Source organism: Sciurus vulgaris (assembly GCF_902686455.1).
Source record: "Sciurus vulgaris genome assembly, chromosome: X".
Taxonomy (NCBI): Eukaryota; Metazoa; Chordata; class Mammalia; order Rodentia; family Sciuridae; genus Sciurus; species Sciurus vulgaris.
In genome coordinates, this window is record NC_136471.1 from 13,126,708 (window position 1) to 13,143,602 (window position 16,895).

At 37.0% G+C, this 16,895-nt stretch overlaps 1 protein-coding gene and 1 long non-coding RNA gene across 2 annotated transcripts in view; one reads left to right on the forward strand and one right to left on the reverse strand.

Annotated features, from left to right (window-relative positions):
- Nucleotides 1–479: 479 nt before the first annotated feature.
- On the forward strand, nucleotides 480–15,371 carry LOC306651659 (uncharacterized protein). The gene is made up of 2 exons (XM_079124344.1): nucleotides 480–10,143; nucleotides 10,217–15,371. The coding sequence occupies exons 1-2, from the start codon at nucleotides 9,872–9,874 to the stop codon at nucleotides 10,269–10,271; spliced, it is 327 nt and encodes a 108-aa protein (XP_078980470.1). The 5' UTR covers nucleotides 480–9,871; the 3' UTR covers nucleotides 10,272–15,371.
- Nucleotides 11,186–16,895, reverse strand: part of LOC306651660 — a 51,932-nt gene continuing 46,222 nt past the window's right edge. Inside the window, exon 4 of the long non-coding RNA XR_013761175.1 lies at nucleotides 11,186–11,310. This is a non-coding gene — a long non-coding RNA (uncharacterized lncRNA). The remainder of the gene's footprint in view (nucleotides 11,311–16,895) is intronic.

The window sequence follows — 16,895 nt, forward strand, 5'->3', positions numbered from 1 at the left end:
GAACAATTGCTGATGAAGGAGGTGGTGAGCAGATCAAGGGGACTGGAGGGGACAGTCAGCATGCAAGCAGAGAACAGAGATGGTGGTTAGGAAGGTGGCAGGGAACTTGGATGTCAGGTATAGAAGTTTAGGGTTAACTGGGAAATTGGAAGTGTCTGTTTTGAATGATATGAGGAAAATGATAGTTAAGGACATTAATCTGGTATCAATAAATAGGATAGCCAGGAGAAGTGAGAGAATGGGAGATCCATGGAAGGATCTTAAATTTACATGGCGATGGGCTGTGGCTGTGGCTCAGTGGCAGTGTGCTTATCTAGCATGTGTGAGGCACTGGGTTCGATCCTTGGCACCACATAAAAATAAACAAATAAAGGTATGTCCATCTACAACAAAAACTTTTTAAAAAATTTATACAGCAAGAGCGTCCAAGGGGACAGAGAAAGGAACCAATACTAGACACATTTAAAAGCAGGGTTTTTTTGTCTACTTTTTATTACAAAGATATTCCATGCTCACCATCAAAGTTACAACAGTACAAAAGTATACTTTATGTATATACATATATATGCATATATATACACATATATACACACAGATATATATATAGGTATAATCATGATTAGAATAAAAGTGATGACTCAAACTTCTAAAAAAGTATAGGAAAGGGGGGTACACATGCTTTGACAAATCCAGCAAGAAGAGAAAAACATAATAAAACTCCAGAAAAATGAATAGTACCAAACTGTAATAAATATGAAAACTTTGTGTATTTAAAGACAGACATTCTTGGAGTTAAAAAAAAAATCCCCTTATGTGTTATTTTGAAAAGATGCACCTAAAACAAAGCAACAGAGCAAAGTTGAGAAAATTGGAAAGGATAAAGAAATACCAAGCAAATGCTAACAGAAACCAAGCAGAGGTACAAAGAAAGGTCGAGGCAAAAGGCATTGGATGGGTCACAGAAGAGACCTTTACATTGTAAGCTAAGAGGATTCAGTGAGACGATCATGAAACTTCATGCACTGAAGAACTTTGAATATGTAAAGCAAAATGATTAGAAATAGGAGTCTGTGACAAAATAATGAAGTAGGAGGGTTTACATACTTTCATCAGAAAATTTAGATCAAGCAGACAAAATAGAAAATTTGAATAACAATGGACCAACTTGGTTTAACATTTAGAAACATGACATAATATTACCCCAACAAAAAAAAAAATACATATTTGCTTTAATAGCATATGGAACATATATAAAGAATTGATTACATACAGGATGTAAGGAAAATATTCCAAAAATGTGTAAGTCACGCACAAAACATTCTCTAGGTAGGAGACAGTATGCATAGTAATGGCGGGGGTGGGAAGGACAGAAGTACATCAACTAAAGCCTAACCATGCTGAGATACATACACTTCTCAATAACTCTTGGATTTAAAAGGAAAACAAAACTTGAAGTAAGGTGACTAAACAAAGACTATGAAAACACTGCACGTGAACACTATGGGATCCAATCAAAGATATATTTAGGAGCAATTTATAATCTATATTAATTAAAAAATAGAAAAGATCAAAAATAAACTAAGCGTTCACCTAAAGAATCCAGAACGAGATCAAACAGAACCTAAGAATACAAAAAGAAGGAATTAACAAAAGCAGAAACTGATATTTTAAAAATGCTGCTATTAAAAACAGATAACTGATAATATACAAACCTATGGAAAGTCATATCAAAGAATTTAAATGATATATTGTCATACATATGCAAATTAAGACACATGAGAAAATATTGCATACACTTCTAGTAATACATTTGGCAATCTAGATGAAAAGGACAGCTCTTTACCAGATTGACTCCAGAAGAGGTAGAAAACTAATAAGCGTAGAAGAGATGGAAAGATTTAAACTTCTAGTCCCCAAACAAGTACCAGGACAAAATGGTTTTATTGATATTACCAATTGTTTAAGGAGTAGTTTGTGTCTAAGTTACACTGTAGAAAATGAGGGGAAAAAAGTCGATTCACAAGGGGAACGTAATTCTGATATCAAATCAGGAGTACCACACAATGAAAGCAGTAAATGAGTTTCTGAAGTGTGTCTTGGCACAGTGGTATGGGTGTGCTGTGATTTTGATCTCCTAAGGCATTGGGACAGCCAAGCAATACCTAAGAAGCCAGCTGCCTCTGGCCTGAGTCACCTTGTCTACCTACCCAGTATATGGTGAAGTGAAAAGTTTAAGGAGGCACTTGTTAACATGGAGTTTCATGCCTAAAGGAAATAATGACATCAAAACACCATGACCAAGTCAGATTTATTACAGGAATACAAGACTAGATCACCATTTGGTAATGAACTACATTAATGAAGACAACAACCATGTTACCTTCTTGTTATCATCTAGACAGATGCCAGAAAAGGCATTTTGGTAACATTCTATCCCCATCCCTGAAAAAATTATAAGTCAATCAAGAATAAAGAGGCATTTCCATAACGTGAAAAAGGGCACACATCAGAATGGCAGTCATATTTTAGAGCGAAACACTAAGGCATTATTTCTATTAAAGTGAAACACAAGACAACGTTGCCCATTCTTTATTGACCAACATAAATATGCATTGTCCTGAAAGTGTGTATTTAGTAATGTGCTAAAAGAAAAACAAAGGCAAACAGTAAGGAAAAAGCAAATACTTCATTATTTATAGCTGACAATACCGTGTATCTAGGAATTCAAAATAACCAACTGAAAAAAAAAAAAAAAAACACTACTTGAGCTAGGAAAAGTTTAATATGATACCTGGATACAAGATACCAGGAATGGTGGTGTGAACTAGAATCTCAGCTACTCAGGAGACTACAGCATGAGGATTTTGAGTTTGAGGTCAAGCTCAGCAACTTAATGAGGCCCTGTCTCAAAACAAAAATAAGGGCTCAGTCTATGGCTCAATGGTAGAGTGGCTGCCCAGAATACACAAGGCCCAGAACCACAAAAAATAAAATAAAAGTAAAAACCAAAAAGGACTAGGTGCATATCTTGCTGGTAGAACACCCCTGGGTTCAATCTCCACCATGACCCCCAAAATCAATGACTTTTCTATGCACTATTCATAATGAATTTTGAAAATGCAATTATAGCACTATTAGCAGTAACAAAGATATAAAATTAACCCGGCTGTCCATCAATGGGTAAATGCATAAACAAACAGCGTACACACACACACACACACACACACACACACACACACACACACACAATGGAGTATTATTTGGCCATAGAAAAGAATGAAATTCTGTTATTTGCAATGTGGATGGAACTGAAGGATAGTTTGTCTAGTTGAAATACATCAGATACACAAGGACAAGTACCATATGATCTCACTTATATGTAGAATATTTAAAAAGTTGATCTCATAGAAGCTGAGAGTCGAGTGGAGGTTGGGGACAGTGAGAGGAGAGGGAGAAATGGGGAGAGGTTGATCACTGGGTACAAAAATACAATTAAGAGGAATCAGTTCTTGTGTTCTATAGCACAACAGGGTAAATATAGTATACAGTAATTTATTATATATTTCAAAATAACCAGAAGAGAAGAATTCAAAGGCTCCCAAAATGAATGATAAATATTGGAAGAGATAGAAATGCTAATTACCAGGGCTGGGGCTATAGCTCAGTTGGTCGAGTGCTTGCCTCACATGTACAAGGCCCTGGGTTCAATCCCCAGCACCACAAGGAGAAAAAAAAAAAAAAAGAAATGCTAATTACCCTGATTTGATTATTACACATTGTATCCATGTGTCAAATTATCATACTACACCCCTCAAATACATATAAATATTAGTTGCCAATTAAAAATTAATAAATATATAATAAAAACAGTACCATTCACATTAGCACAATAAGCACTATAAAATAACAAAGAAAAGACCTAACAATTGTTTAATATCTAAATGAGGATCATAATAAAATTAAATCATTTAAGAAAATCACCATGTTCCCAAAGGAAATACTTATTACGCAAAAGGACTCGGGTATTTCTAAGAGATTTTTTTTTAATGGAAGTTAATTCTAAAATTCATCTAGGAAAAGAAAATGCACAAAAATAGCTGAGAATACTCTGAAAAAATGAATAATGAAGGTAGAACAGTCAGATCATATTCTAAAATGTGCTACAGAAATTAAAGCAGTGAGGTACTTAGATAAAAATTATCAATTGAACAGAAAAGAAACATACCCATATAATATGTGACAGAAAGGAACTTCCAAATGAGTATAATTCAGTATAGATTTCTATTTTTCTCCATACATAGGCACACAAAAGAAAAACCAATTCCAGAGACTTAAGCACTAAGCAATAAGAATATATAAAATATTAGAAGAAAATATAGGAGATTATTTTTATAATCTTGGTGTATAGAAGCCTAACTATGAGATAAAACCAAGAAACTATAAAAGATTAAAATGTTTCTCTATTTACATAATTAGATCTTTTTTTTTTTTTGTATGGGGGATTGAACCCAGCAATACTTAACCTCTGAACCACATCCCAGCCCTTTTTGAGTCTCAGTGAGTTGCTGTGGACCTTGTTAAATTGCTGAGGCTGGCCTCGAACTTGCCATCCTCCTGCCTCCCAAATTGCTGGGATTATAGGAGTGCGCCAACCCACCCGGCCATTAAATCTTCTTTATGGCAAACAGAATCACATACCAATTTAGAAGACACATGATAGACATTTGCAATGTACACGGGACAAAAGGACACCAGCTCTAATATCCAGAGACCTCTCACAAATTAATAAGGAAAAGAAACAAATGACAGAACAAAAGAATAGGAACAGGATAAGAACAAGGAGTTCCCAAGAGAAGCAATACAAATGACTAACAAACACACGATAAGATGATGACCTTACTAGCTATTGGGGAAAATAGTTTAAAGGATTAAGATTGGATTTGCCATCCAAAATATTGACAAAAATTTCAAAGAATGATAATGTCCAGCATGCCAGGAAATTACTGTATACTAAAAATTTCTACAGTATATAGTATACTGTATAAATTACTGTATACTAAAATACTTTGATGTAGAAGTCTAAATCTAAGGTCCTAGCTTATAAAAATCCTTGTAAAAGGGCAACATGTAGATATAAAAGGATACTTTTAGAGTATTATCTATAAAAGCAACAAACTGTTAACAACGTGAAGATCTATCGTGTGAAAAGAACTGAATAAATTATGTAGTACATGCTACTATGCAATACCCTGGAGCTATTTTTAAAATGACCTTCTATTGAGGAGGAAAAAAAGCAAGTTGTAGAATAATACATGTAGGATGATTTCATTTTGTAAAACATACAAGACCATATGCACGTTAAAGGAAAAATTACCAGGAAAATGCAAAACAAATAATTATGGTTACCCCTGAGCAATGGGATTAAGAGACCGATATTTTCAATTTTTACTTTATGTACTACTGCCTTTTTTACTGTTTACAGTAAATACAGCATGTATTATTTTTGTAACAAAAAATAACAAATATAAGCTCACCCTGTAACATCTGGACTTTACAGCTAAATATTTATATAGAAATATATATGCTAAATTGTGTGTGTGTGTGTGTGTGTGTGTAAGCAGAAAAAAATGTGGAAATCTCATTACGCAGAGGTAATTATTATTAACTTGTCCACATTTTTCAGGCCCTGTTATGCATTTTAAACATATCTTAGACATCACTCTATGTAATTCTGAGCTTATTTATGAGTATAATATTGTGTTTTCTTATATCATTAAAACTTTAATATGAAGTTTAAACTGAATTTAGTTTTAAAATATGTTTCAAAATAGAAACTTGGGAATAAAGAACAAAAAGAATGAAAATCACGTTTCCACCTCTCAAAAAAAAAAAGAAAAAAAAAGTGCATTGCCCAGAATAATTCTTAGATTTTGCATACTATCTCATTGATCCACACATGACTTATTTTTATCCATTAACTTGTTCTTTTATTTAACTTTGATAATTATTAAATAATCAATAATGATTTTAATTAAATACTGACATCCAGTCATCTACTCAACAGACAAGAGTGATGGAATATTAAAGTTTAAATCCATTTATATAATCTCTCCCCATTCTGACTCTGTAATACTGATGATCATCATCCCCAATTTTTTGAGTAATACTCTTTTGCCTTTTAATAAATTGGTATGCCATATATATGTAGCTCTAAATAACACAGCATTTAGTTATTCTTATTTTTGAATATAAAAAAGATATCCTATCCCAGCAACTTGGGAGGCTGAGGCAGGAGGATCACAAGTTCAAAGCCAGCCTCAGTGCCTTGGTGAGGTCCTAAGCAGCTTAGCAAGGCCCAGTTTCAAAATAAATAAAAAGGGGGGAGGGCTGGGGCACAGTGGCTAAGCACCCCTAGATTCAATCTCTGGTCCAGGAAAAAAAAAGATATCCAATCATATGTAGTCATTGGGGACTTGGTATCAATTTTCTAGAAGTAAAATCTACCCACATATTTATGTGTAGCTCTAGTCCATTCCTATCACTCCTATACAATACTCCATTGTGTAAATATATCATCATTTATCCTTCTTTTGGGACTTTTTAAACTAACATTTTTGTGTATTCTTCCAAGGATATTTATATAGTTTCCCTTATACAAAATATGAATACCAGGCACACTTGCGTGTGACCTATTCCTCACACTGATGATACCTTACAAACATATTCCCATTTTAGTAAATATTCTTCTATGGTACAGCTTCAGGTGGCTGGAAAGTATCCCATCATAGAGCTGTAACTTTTAAATCACCCCCAGTTGTTGGACATCTCAACCGCTTGTTGTTTTTTCCTGTGATAAGCATCAGGTTGTGCATGGCCTTTGGCAAAGTACCTCTCCTTTTAGTTATTTATACTAAGTAATATCTGAACAACTTGGATCAAGCATGTACCAGGCCACCATGCAGGACAGCACGACTTTTACAACATACATGCTCATCACAGCAAGTTTTTACAATACTAGAAACCTGAAAGGAACTTCATGTCCACTAACAGGAGATGGAATAAGTCAATTATATGCTAAAATTGGAACATAACAGCACAGTTACCAACATGAAATTTGCTTACAATTTGTTGTTAAGAGAAAGAAATAGGTTAAATCGTAGAATGACTGCACTTTGTAAAAGAAAAATAAACATACCCATGAAAGAGTCTACACCAATATTCACCAAAATCTTAACAGTGATTATCTCTGAGTATTGAGCTTATTTGAGAACTCTTTTTTTTTCCCGCTTTGCTTACTTACATTTTGAAGTGTTTTCAAAAGCAAACGTGATTAAATATACAAGTAAAAGGATAAATTAATAATGAATTTTGTACACAACTGTTTTAAACATTTTTCCTGAATAGCAAATACCTTCACGTTGTAAGGACTTTAGGAAAAAAATAAGAATCTAAAGAAGCAAACAATCATACATAATCCTGCTCACCCAGTGATAAATAGTTCTCAATCGCCACCGAATTTACTTCTAATCTTTTGTCTCTTGTTATATATTTTAAGTAGTTGCAGCCACACTTTATATCATCTGGTTTTTCACAACATTATATAATGAACACGCCATAAATATTTTAATTGAAGAATATTACATCAGATGTAAACAGCACACATTAATCATTTCCTTAAAGCTAGACTCTTGGGTGTTTGTTTTTTTGCTATACCAAATAAGTATGTGAGGAACAGCTTTGTGCATGAATTAGCCACATTTTAAATAATGTCCTTTGATAGGTTCCTTGAAGCGAAAGTACTGAGTTAAAGAATACAGTTTTATATTCCTCAATTAAGGCAGAATGTGCCAGTAAAGGAAAAAGAAAAAAAAAAAAAAAAGAGGTCCAAACAACACCCGGATCCCATGCCCATTGTCATTACTCTGATTAGGTAAAGCTGATAAAAAAAAACATGTCTTATCTAAGTCACAGCTTATCGGGATAACCAAATGAGAAACTAGATCCTTCAGAGTCACCAGGAACGTTCCTTCCTGAGGAGTGCTTTCCTTGACTTTCCAAACTCTCACAGCAGCCTATGTTACTTTTCCTTCATGGCTTTACCACAAGTGATAAATAACTGTTCAATTATCTGTACACTGCACTCCCCCAGCTGATTTTAGATTCCATCAGAATAAGCCTGGCAAACAGCTGGCACTCAATAAATATTTGTTGAATGAATGAATGGATGAAGAATGAAGTGATAGCACTGTGTAAACTGTAATTCAGATGATACTGCTATTTTAATTATTATTGTTGTTCCTGTTTATTACCATGTAGATGATTCTAAATCTTTATAGTGATTACTTGCCTAACTGTAACTGCATTGTGTGGCTTTCATGTCGTTCATAGCAGCCAGAGGCATGGGTAGCAACATTGCTGCAAGTGCCTGGTGAGAGCTGAGACTTGGAGAACCAAGTAGTTAGTTCTCTAGGTCAGCATGCTGGGATTTAAGGAGCTGTAGTTACCATTAGTTGCATACAAGGCTGTGATCAGGAACCCAGGAGGTCAGTGATATTTGAAGAAGCAGGTAGATCCTGGAGGTCAGAAACAAACTAATGGTAAGTGGTCTGGATAGGAAGGTTCAAACTGGGGAATGGTCAATGATAAGGGATGAAAGTAGCTTGGAAAGTTAAAGATGAAGCCCTGGTACCCACAGCATGAAGCTGGGAATATGATGGGTACTTGGGCTCAGTAGCCCCTTGTATGCTTCCTGTCAACACTGAAAATGGTATCAGGAAATGTTTGCTCCTACTTCCAGTACCCATGAGCAAGGGAATGGTAGCAGCTGGTTGAGGAATGAAAGTCGTGAATATAAATAGGTTCTGAGAGTGACAAGATAAACGAGATTTTGTACATAAGATTTTATGATATTTGACACATAATATGGGAGCAATCAACGTCTAGATCCCATAATTCTCATCTTGATTCTCAAAAGCAGATATTGTGGCAAAGTGGTTAGGTCATGGACTCTGGAAACAGGCTAGCTGGGTTCAAATCCCAGTTTTATTATTTACTAACTGACATGTCCAAAGATAGTTACTTTACCTCTGTGTGCCAATTTCCTCATCTGCAAAACGGGGATGATGGTAATACCTACCTCAATCGGTTATGGCGAAGACTGAATGAGTGAATGCATGTAAGGACCTTAGAACAGTGCCTGGACACAGCAAATGCTATTGCTATTGCCATTATCATCATCATCATCGTCATCATCATAAAGTTACATAAGACCAAATAAAAATTGATGGTATTAAAAATTGGAAAAATACACTAAATGTTAACTTCATCTAAAATAAGCCTCTAAACATGAATTTTTCTTATTGAAATAAAGATTTCACTTGCACCTTAGCATGTTGACTATAAAAACCACAAGCAATGGGAATGAAGTCAATTCACTGTGACAATCCTATCTGCTTATTCTGTAAATTTTTTTCCTGATCACTATCTTAGAAAGTTATAGAGAATAAACACACATTTCCTAATAATGAAAAAGACAATTAAATCAGTACAGTTGGTCCATAAAATATGGGCTATAAGAAGGAATCCCATAAATTTTTGAAGCTAATTTTTATGGGAGCAGAAATACCAGAGTTGGGATATCTGTCTGTGGAAAGATCTGAACATGGGAAGGCTTGGACAGAGGAAGACTAAATTTGAAAAAGACTCAACCTGGGGGAAGGCTGGAAGACCTGGACTTTAGAAAATGTTAGAATACCTGGATATTGCAGACACTGGAAGACTTGGATGTTAGAAGACCGGCACTGGAGACATTGGAAGACGTAGATATTCAGCCCGCTGATGGAAGACTGGATAGCTGTAGGAAGACCTGAGGATGTTGGAAGACATGAAGACGCTGGAAGATGAGGAGATGCTGGAAGCCCTGGAGATGCTGGAAGACCTGGAGGTGAAGGAAGACATGGATTTGTTGGAAGACGTGGATTTCCTGGAAGACGTGGCTTTGTTGGAAGACGTGGATTTCCTGGAAGACGTGGATTTCCTGGAAGACATGGCTTTGTTGGAAGACATGGATTTCCTGGAAGACGTGGCTTTGTTGGAAGATGTGGATTTCCTGGAAGACGTGGATTTCCTGGAAGACATGGCTTTGTTGGAAGACATGGATTTCCTGGAAGACATGGATTTTTCTGGAAGACATAGCTTTGTCGGAAGACGTAGGTAGGCTGGAAGACGTGGATTTCCTGGAAGACATGGATTTCCTGGAAGATATGGGTTAGCTGGAAGACATGGATTTCCTGGAAGGCGTGGATTAGCTGGAAGACGTGGATTTCCTGGAAGATGTGGATTAGCTGGAAGACATGGATTTCCCGGAAGACGTGGATTAGCTGGAAGACATGGATTTTCCGGAAGCTATGGATTTGATGGAAGACGAGGATTTTCTGGAAGACGTGGATAGACTGGAAGACCTGGAAGTCAATTGGAAGACATGGATCTTCTGGAAGACATGGCTTTTGGGGAAGACGTGGATTTTCAGGAAGACCTTAATTATCTGGAAGACCTGGATTGTTGGGAAGACACAGATTTGCTGGAAGACTGTGAGGTTACCGGAAGACATGGATTTTCTGGAAGATGTGGATATTCAGGAAGACATATATTGGCTGGAAGACCTTCACATTATTGGAAGACATGAATTGTCTGGAAGACATAGCTTTACTGGAAGACCTGGATTTAGTGGAAGAAACAGATTTTATCTGGAAGACATGGGTTGACTGGAAGACTTGATTTGGTGGAAGACAGATTGGCTGGAAGATCTGGATTTTTCTGGAAGACCTGGATTGATTGGAAGACCTAGACTTAGTGGAAGACATAGATTTTTCTGGAAGACATGGACTGACTGGAAGACCTGGATTTCTTTCTGGAAGACATTGATCAATTGGAAGACCCGGATTTTTTCTGGAAGACCTGGATTGATTGGAAGACTTGAATTTGAAGGAAGACACAGATTTTTCTGGAAGACGTAAATTAGCTGGAAGACCTTGAAATTGTTGGAAGACATGGACTGGTTGGAAGACCTTGAAATTATTGGAAGACATGGATTTTCTGGAAGATGTGGATTTTCCTGGAAGACCTATCATTGCTGGAAGACTGGATTTACTGGAAGACATGGAGGTTGCTGGAAGACATGGATTGTCTGGAAGACGTGGATTTTCTGGAAGACTAGGATTGTCTGGAAGACCTTGAGGTTGTTGGAAGACTTGCAGTTGCTGGAAGACCTGGAGTTGTTGGAAGACCTTGACACTGGCGCCATTGGAAACCCTGGACATTGGAAACATTGGAAGCAAAGGATGTTGGAGACATTGGAAGCCTTGGATTTTGGAGACATTGGTTACTCTGGACACTGAGATATTGGATATTGAAAGCCACAGACACCGGAAGCCCTGGATATCATACATTACAACTCCTTTACTTGGGAACCCCTAAACACTGGCAGGTATGGATAATGGAGGAGACTGGCATTTAGAAATTATAAAATCAGAAGCCCTGGATATTGGTAAACATTGGAAAATCTGGATATAGACATACTCCTGATAAAAGATACAAAATTTGGAAGAATTAAGTTTTAATGATGTTGGAATTCAAGCATGCTGGTACCTGGATATTAGGAGATCGAAATGTTAAAGAGATATAGCCATTCAGACATCAGAGATACTAGAACACCTGAATATTGGAAGACCAGATTGTTAGATATTGAAAAAGACTTGGCATTGGTGGAACTGACAATAAAAAGAAATTTTAAAACCGTAAAACCAGGATTTAAGACACATTAATATATATATGGGAATTGGATGATATAAGTGTTAGAAGATATTGGAAAAGTTAGACTTGGACACTATGAAATACACAGACTCTAGAAGACCTGTATTTAGGAAATACTGAAGGATTGGGTCCACAGAAGCGTTGGAAGTTAGAACTCTGGACCCTGAAAGAGACAGATAATACATGGACCTTAAAGACTGATGACAATATTGGAAGACCTAGACTTTTAATGACTATTATTGAGATTAGAAAATGTGGGCACCAGAGATGCTACAGGAGATGCTTGAAGACATGGACATTGTAGTATGGGAGGACCTGGCAACTTGAGATGTTGTGAATCTGTGAAGATTGGCAGATCTGAGTGAGAGACAACAGAGACTGGAAAGGCCTAACCTTAGGGATGTTTGAAGGCCACGTTTAGAGATATTGTCCATATTGACAGACTTGTACATTAGGGCTAAGACATTACATTAAAAGACAGGCATAATTTTTGACTGCAGCATTTCTTCTATTGGAAAGTCAAACACAGAGGAAGGACATTTTAAGCAGATGCCAAATAGGAAGTAGGGAAATTCAAGTAAAAATAAGTCATTTGCATGGGTTGGAACCTATCTTCAGAGTCTCAATGAATTGTCTGCTGGGCCTCTGTGGGTAGACAGGACAGGAATGGGGAATTACCAAAGAACAAGCAGACCCAGGCAAGGGAAACTACTTGGCTCTCTTCCAAGATTCAGCAAAGAGTTTCTGTAAAGGATTAGACAGTAAATATTTAAGGCTTTGCAGGCCACAAGGCTTCAACTATTTAACTCTGCTATTATAGTGCAGTTATAGATACTAAGTCACTGAGCAAGGATGGCTGTGCTGCAATAAAACTTTCTTTAAAAAAATAACTGTTGGTTTGGATTTGGCCCAATGGTCTTAGTTTGCCAAGCCTGCTCAAGATGCCAAATCTATGGTATAAGTACATCCCAGGCTAGCATTCAAATGCAAGAGAAAAACATGGAGCATTCTGAAGTCCAGCTAAATGAAAATACCATGATATGATGTACTCAGAGAGAAGGCTGGCAGGAACTCAAGGAGGGAGTCTAGATCTCTCACTAACTATTTCGGCTTTATGGACAGAAGCCCTGCACTCAGAGCCAAAATTAAATGGGTTGCATTCAGGGCCCCAAGCAGGGGGCTGAGGGGCACTGAAGATGTCCTAATTTAGTAGCCTGGAGGCTTGAGAAGAAACCCACATCTAGGAACTGGGCATATATGGAAGGGGGCAGGAAAGAATTATAGGTTGATGGGCTCATCTCAGGCAACCTGGCTTCAGGTCATGCAAGTCATTTGTGCTCTTATCCATCAGAGCTTACATGCCAAACTTAAGGGATCAGAGTGGGCAGATGGACTGAAGGTCCTTAGTCCTTACACAAGGCCGAGAAAGGGACTTCACACATATGACATGAAAGAGAACACAGGCAATCAAAAGTGGTAAGGTCCTCTGGGACTTGTCATGATTTCAAGATCAAGCAGTAGAATATACAATGGACAGTCATTGCAAGTTTTTGAACAAGGAAGTATCTGGAAGATCTATATAGAAGGAAAGCTACTTAAGGAGCAAGGCAGTGAAATACTAAAGACTGCTAGATATGTACACTAGGATACCAAATACTCCAAGTTAGAACATATAAAGGGTTGGGATGTGAAGCCATTGCAGTAATACTGGAAAGGGGTTTGAACGAAGGCAGTGACAGTTCTGTCACTCAGCAGATACAGCACCAGAGTCAGAAGAATATTCAGCATTCCGAATGTCAGCACTTTCAAGGTCTTGCATGGCATGGCAAATAGATGAAATACAAAGAAGTTCAGATGCTAGTTATGAGAAATGTCCTCGCCTAGCAAGATGACTTAGATTTAAACAACTTCTCTCAAAGACAGTGGGACCAAAAACTTGAAGCCCAGCAAAGTAGGTTCTACATAGCTTTATCTTCATGCATTGCATCAAGAGTGACTTCATTATCTTTAAAATGGAATTAAGGGGCTGGATTATTTTCTAGAGAATGGGAATGTATCCATGTCAAAAAAGCCATCACCTCCAACCATCATATAAATAAATATCATGTAATGATAACCACATTATAAATATAGCACAAAGAATCACTATAGTCCAAAGACTATCTTAGGAAGAAAGGGAATATTTTTTCAGGTTTCTGTCATAAGGAAAAAAAATATTAATATGCATTTCTTATTCCTTCTCTTAACACCATCATACCTTATTGTGGGGGAAATTGAATATTAAATTATTGCCAGGACAGAAGTAAACATTCTAGTTAGATAATGTTTCTGTTATGATAATAATAATAGCAATGATTTATTAAGCACTTACTATGTGCCAGGCACTGCACTAAGCATCTCATATACTCTCAAAGCAACCCTAATAATGCAAGTATTTATGACCCCGTTTTACAGATTAGAAACTGCCCAGTCACAAAGCTGGTAACTGGGAGGGGTAGGATTTGAAAGCAGATTTGTCTGATTCCAAAGCCCAGGCTCCATGCTGATTCCCGATACTCCCAAACCCCAAAAGTTATACTGCTAGGACTCAGCACCACTCACTGAGAGAGAGGGAGGCCCCAACCCCAAGCAGACAAGAAGTCAGTCAAAGCCCTCACTCTAAGTCCCATGTCCTCATTTTGATGCTCATCATACTACTGCCAAGAAGTCAAGAGCCAACTCTAGGTGTTTGCCATGATGGTTAGCAATGAAAGGAAGATGGAGTGGATGTCTCATGTGCACTATGTTCACATGTGATTTCTCAACATTTGGTATTCATGCTTGAGGTGTTTCACTTTTCATCTCTATTTTCTGTTTGATTTTATGGTTAACCATATGTATACATTCTATTCACAGCAAATTTCTTTCCAAATTCCTAACCCACCATAACCCACTGACATCAAAGACCATTAAATGCTAATAATACTATGAAAAGTTCAGTGGCCAGCATATTTCACACCACAACTATTGTTCACAGAAGCTATCAGCCTGAACACCGTGGAGACCCTTGCCTGGCATTCAGGTGGCAGCACCTGTGATCCAAACATCATTTAAAGAGCTGCCTCTGCATTGAACTGAAGATGAACTTTAAAAGATTTTAAACAAAAAGATCTTTTAAAATGCAATGCCAGTTTTTAAACATATTATCCTATTTCTGCAGCCTGGGCTGCCCTTTCTCCCCACCTTCTTTTTTGCCAGAGGATTGAAATATATCTACAAAGAAGGAAGCTTCCATGTGCTTCTTTTTTTCTTACATGTTTTTTGTAGTTGTAGATGGACAGCATGCCTTTGCTTTATTTGCTTATTTTTGTACGTGGCACTGAGGGTTGAACCCAGGGTCTCACACGTGCTAGGCAAGCACTCTGCCACTGAGCCCCAACCCCAGCCCCATGTGCTTCTTAATATCAGGTCAAGAACTCCCCCAAATCATTTGACAACAAAAAAGGCCTTTCTACTCAAAGAACTCAAAGAAATGTCAGCATAAACCTACTCAAAGAAATGTTTAAAAAAAAAAAAAAAAAGACCTACTAGCTTTTCAGTTTGGGGACGATGCTTCACTTAAAGAAGAATATCTGTTTACATTGTAGTGCTATCTTGAAGTTCTATTGCTACCATTTAGCCAATACCACTTTCACATCCTCCCGTGATTTCTACGGACTTGTCAAAGTCAACTACATTAAAATATTCCATTATTTACCCTCATCAGTGATACTTCTTAGATTATTTTAACTGGATGTCATCTTAAATAAGAACTAGATTCATGCTAACATTTATTTCAAATGATCTGGGTCCTAGACAAATGTTTTCAACAAACAAACCATGTTTGTTGGGAGCCAAGGTCCCCAACAAACAAAACCACACAATGTTCAATTTCTCACTGGATGTGGGGTGCACACCTGTAATCCCAGCAGCTCAGGAGGCTGAGGTAGGAGGACCACAAGCTTAAAGCCAGCCTAAGCAACTTAGTGAGACCCTGTCTCTAAATAAAAAATAAAAAGGGTTAAGGATGTGGCTCAGTGATTAAGCACCCCTGGGTTCAATCCTGGGTACTAAAAAACACTCCCCCCCCAAAAAAACAAACAAACAAAACCCATATAACGTATCCTAGTGGATGCAATTCAATTTAAAATTTGATTTTCCTAATTCTAATTCTTGATTTTCATAATTAAGAGAAATAAGAGCCAAGGAAGTAATTTCAATGAATGCTACATGATTAGGAAAGCTTATTCTTTAAAGGCATATGAAAGCACAGGTTATAAAAAATACACTGATTAAAAAAGGATCACTGGCTTAAAAATATTTACTCCTAGGCATGATTAAGAATAAGCAAATTACCCATGGAAACTTGAAATGTTTACTACAGAGACTTTTCCACTTAGGTTTATGGAAACAATAGATGTAAAGTTTTAAGATGTTTTATACACTAATATTTATGCATTATTTTACCTAAATCCTATAACTCAGAAGAAAACAACTAAGTATCATGGGAGGTACTTTCTATTTTTCTTTCCCAGAAATTGATGCTATGTTTGCCTTTGTTTTCTTTGGCACCTATGCCTAACTTTCTATTCTGGAAGGGACTAAAATGTGAATCACTTGAATCACAATTCCTAAAATAAGAAAGTGCAATAATATTGCTACTTACCTTAGTCTCTAAAAAAAGGGCTTAGGTACTCCCAAGATCAACCAATGAGGCTGATGAACCTCTCTCTCAAGAATACCTGTCTGGGGGCTGGGGAGATAGCTCAGTTGGTAGAGTGCTTGCCTTGTAAGCACAAGGCCCTGGGTTCCATCCCTAGCACACCCAAAAAAAAAAAAAAAAGAATACCTGTCATCTCAAATAACCATGCAGGCAAGCCCTTTCAGCCTTTATCTTCCCCCTTTCTCCTGATTACTTCAAACTCAGTTATGGGGGCCTATCATTCAGACCTTCAGACTGGGGAGAAAATTACTGGATTCCTCCATTGCTAATCACAACTCAAGTGGGTTCCTTCCATGTTTCCTATAAGAGCAAATTCAATTTACTCTGGGTGCCATTTTTATTC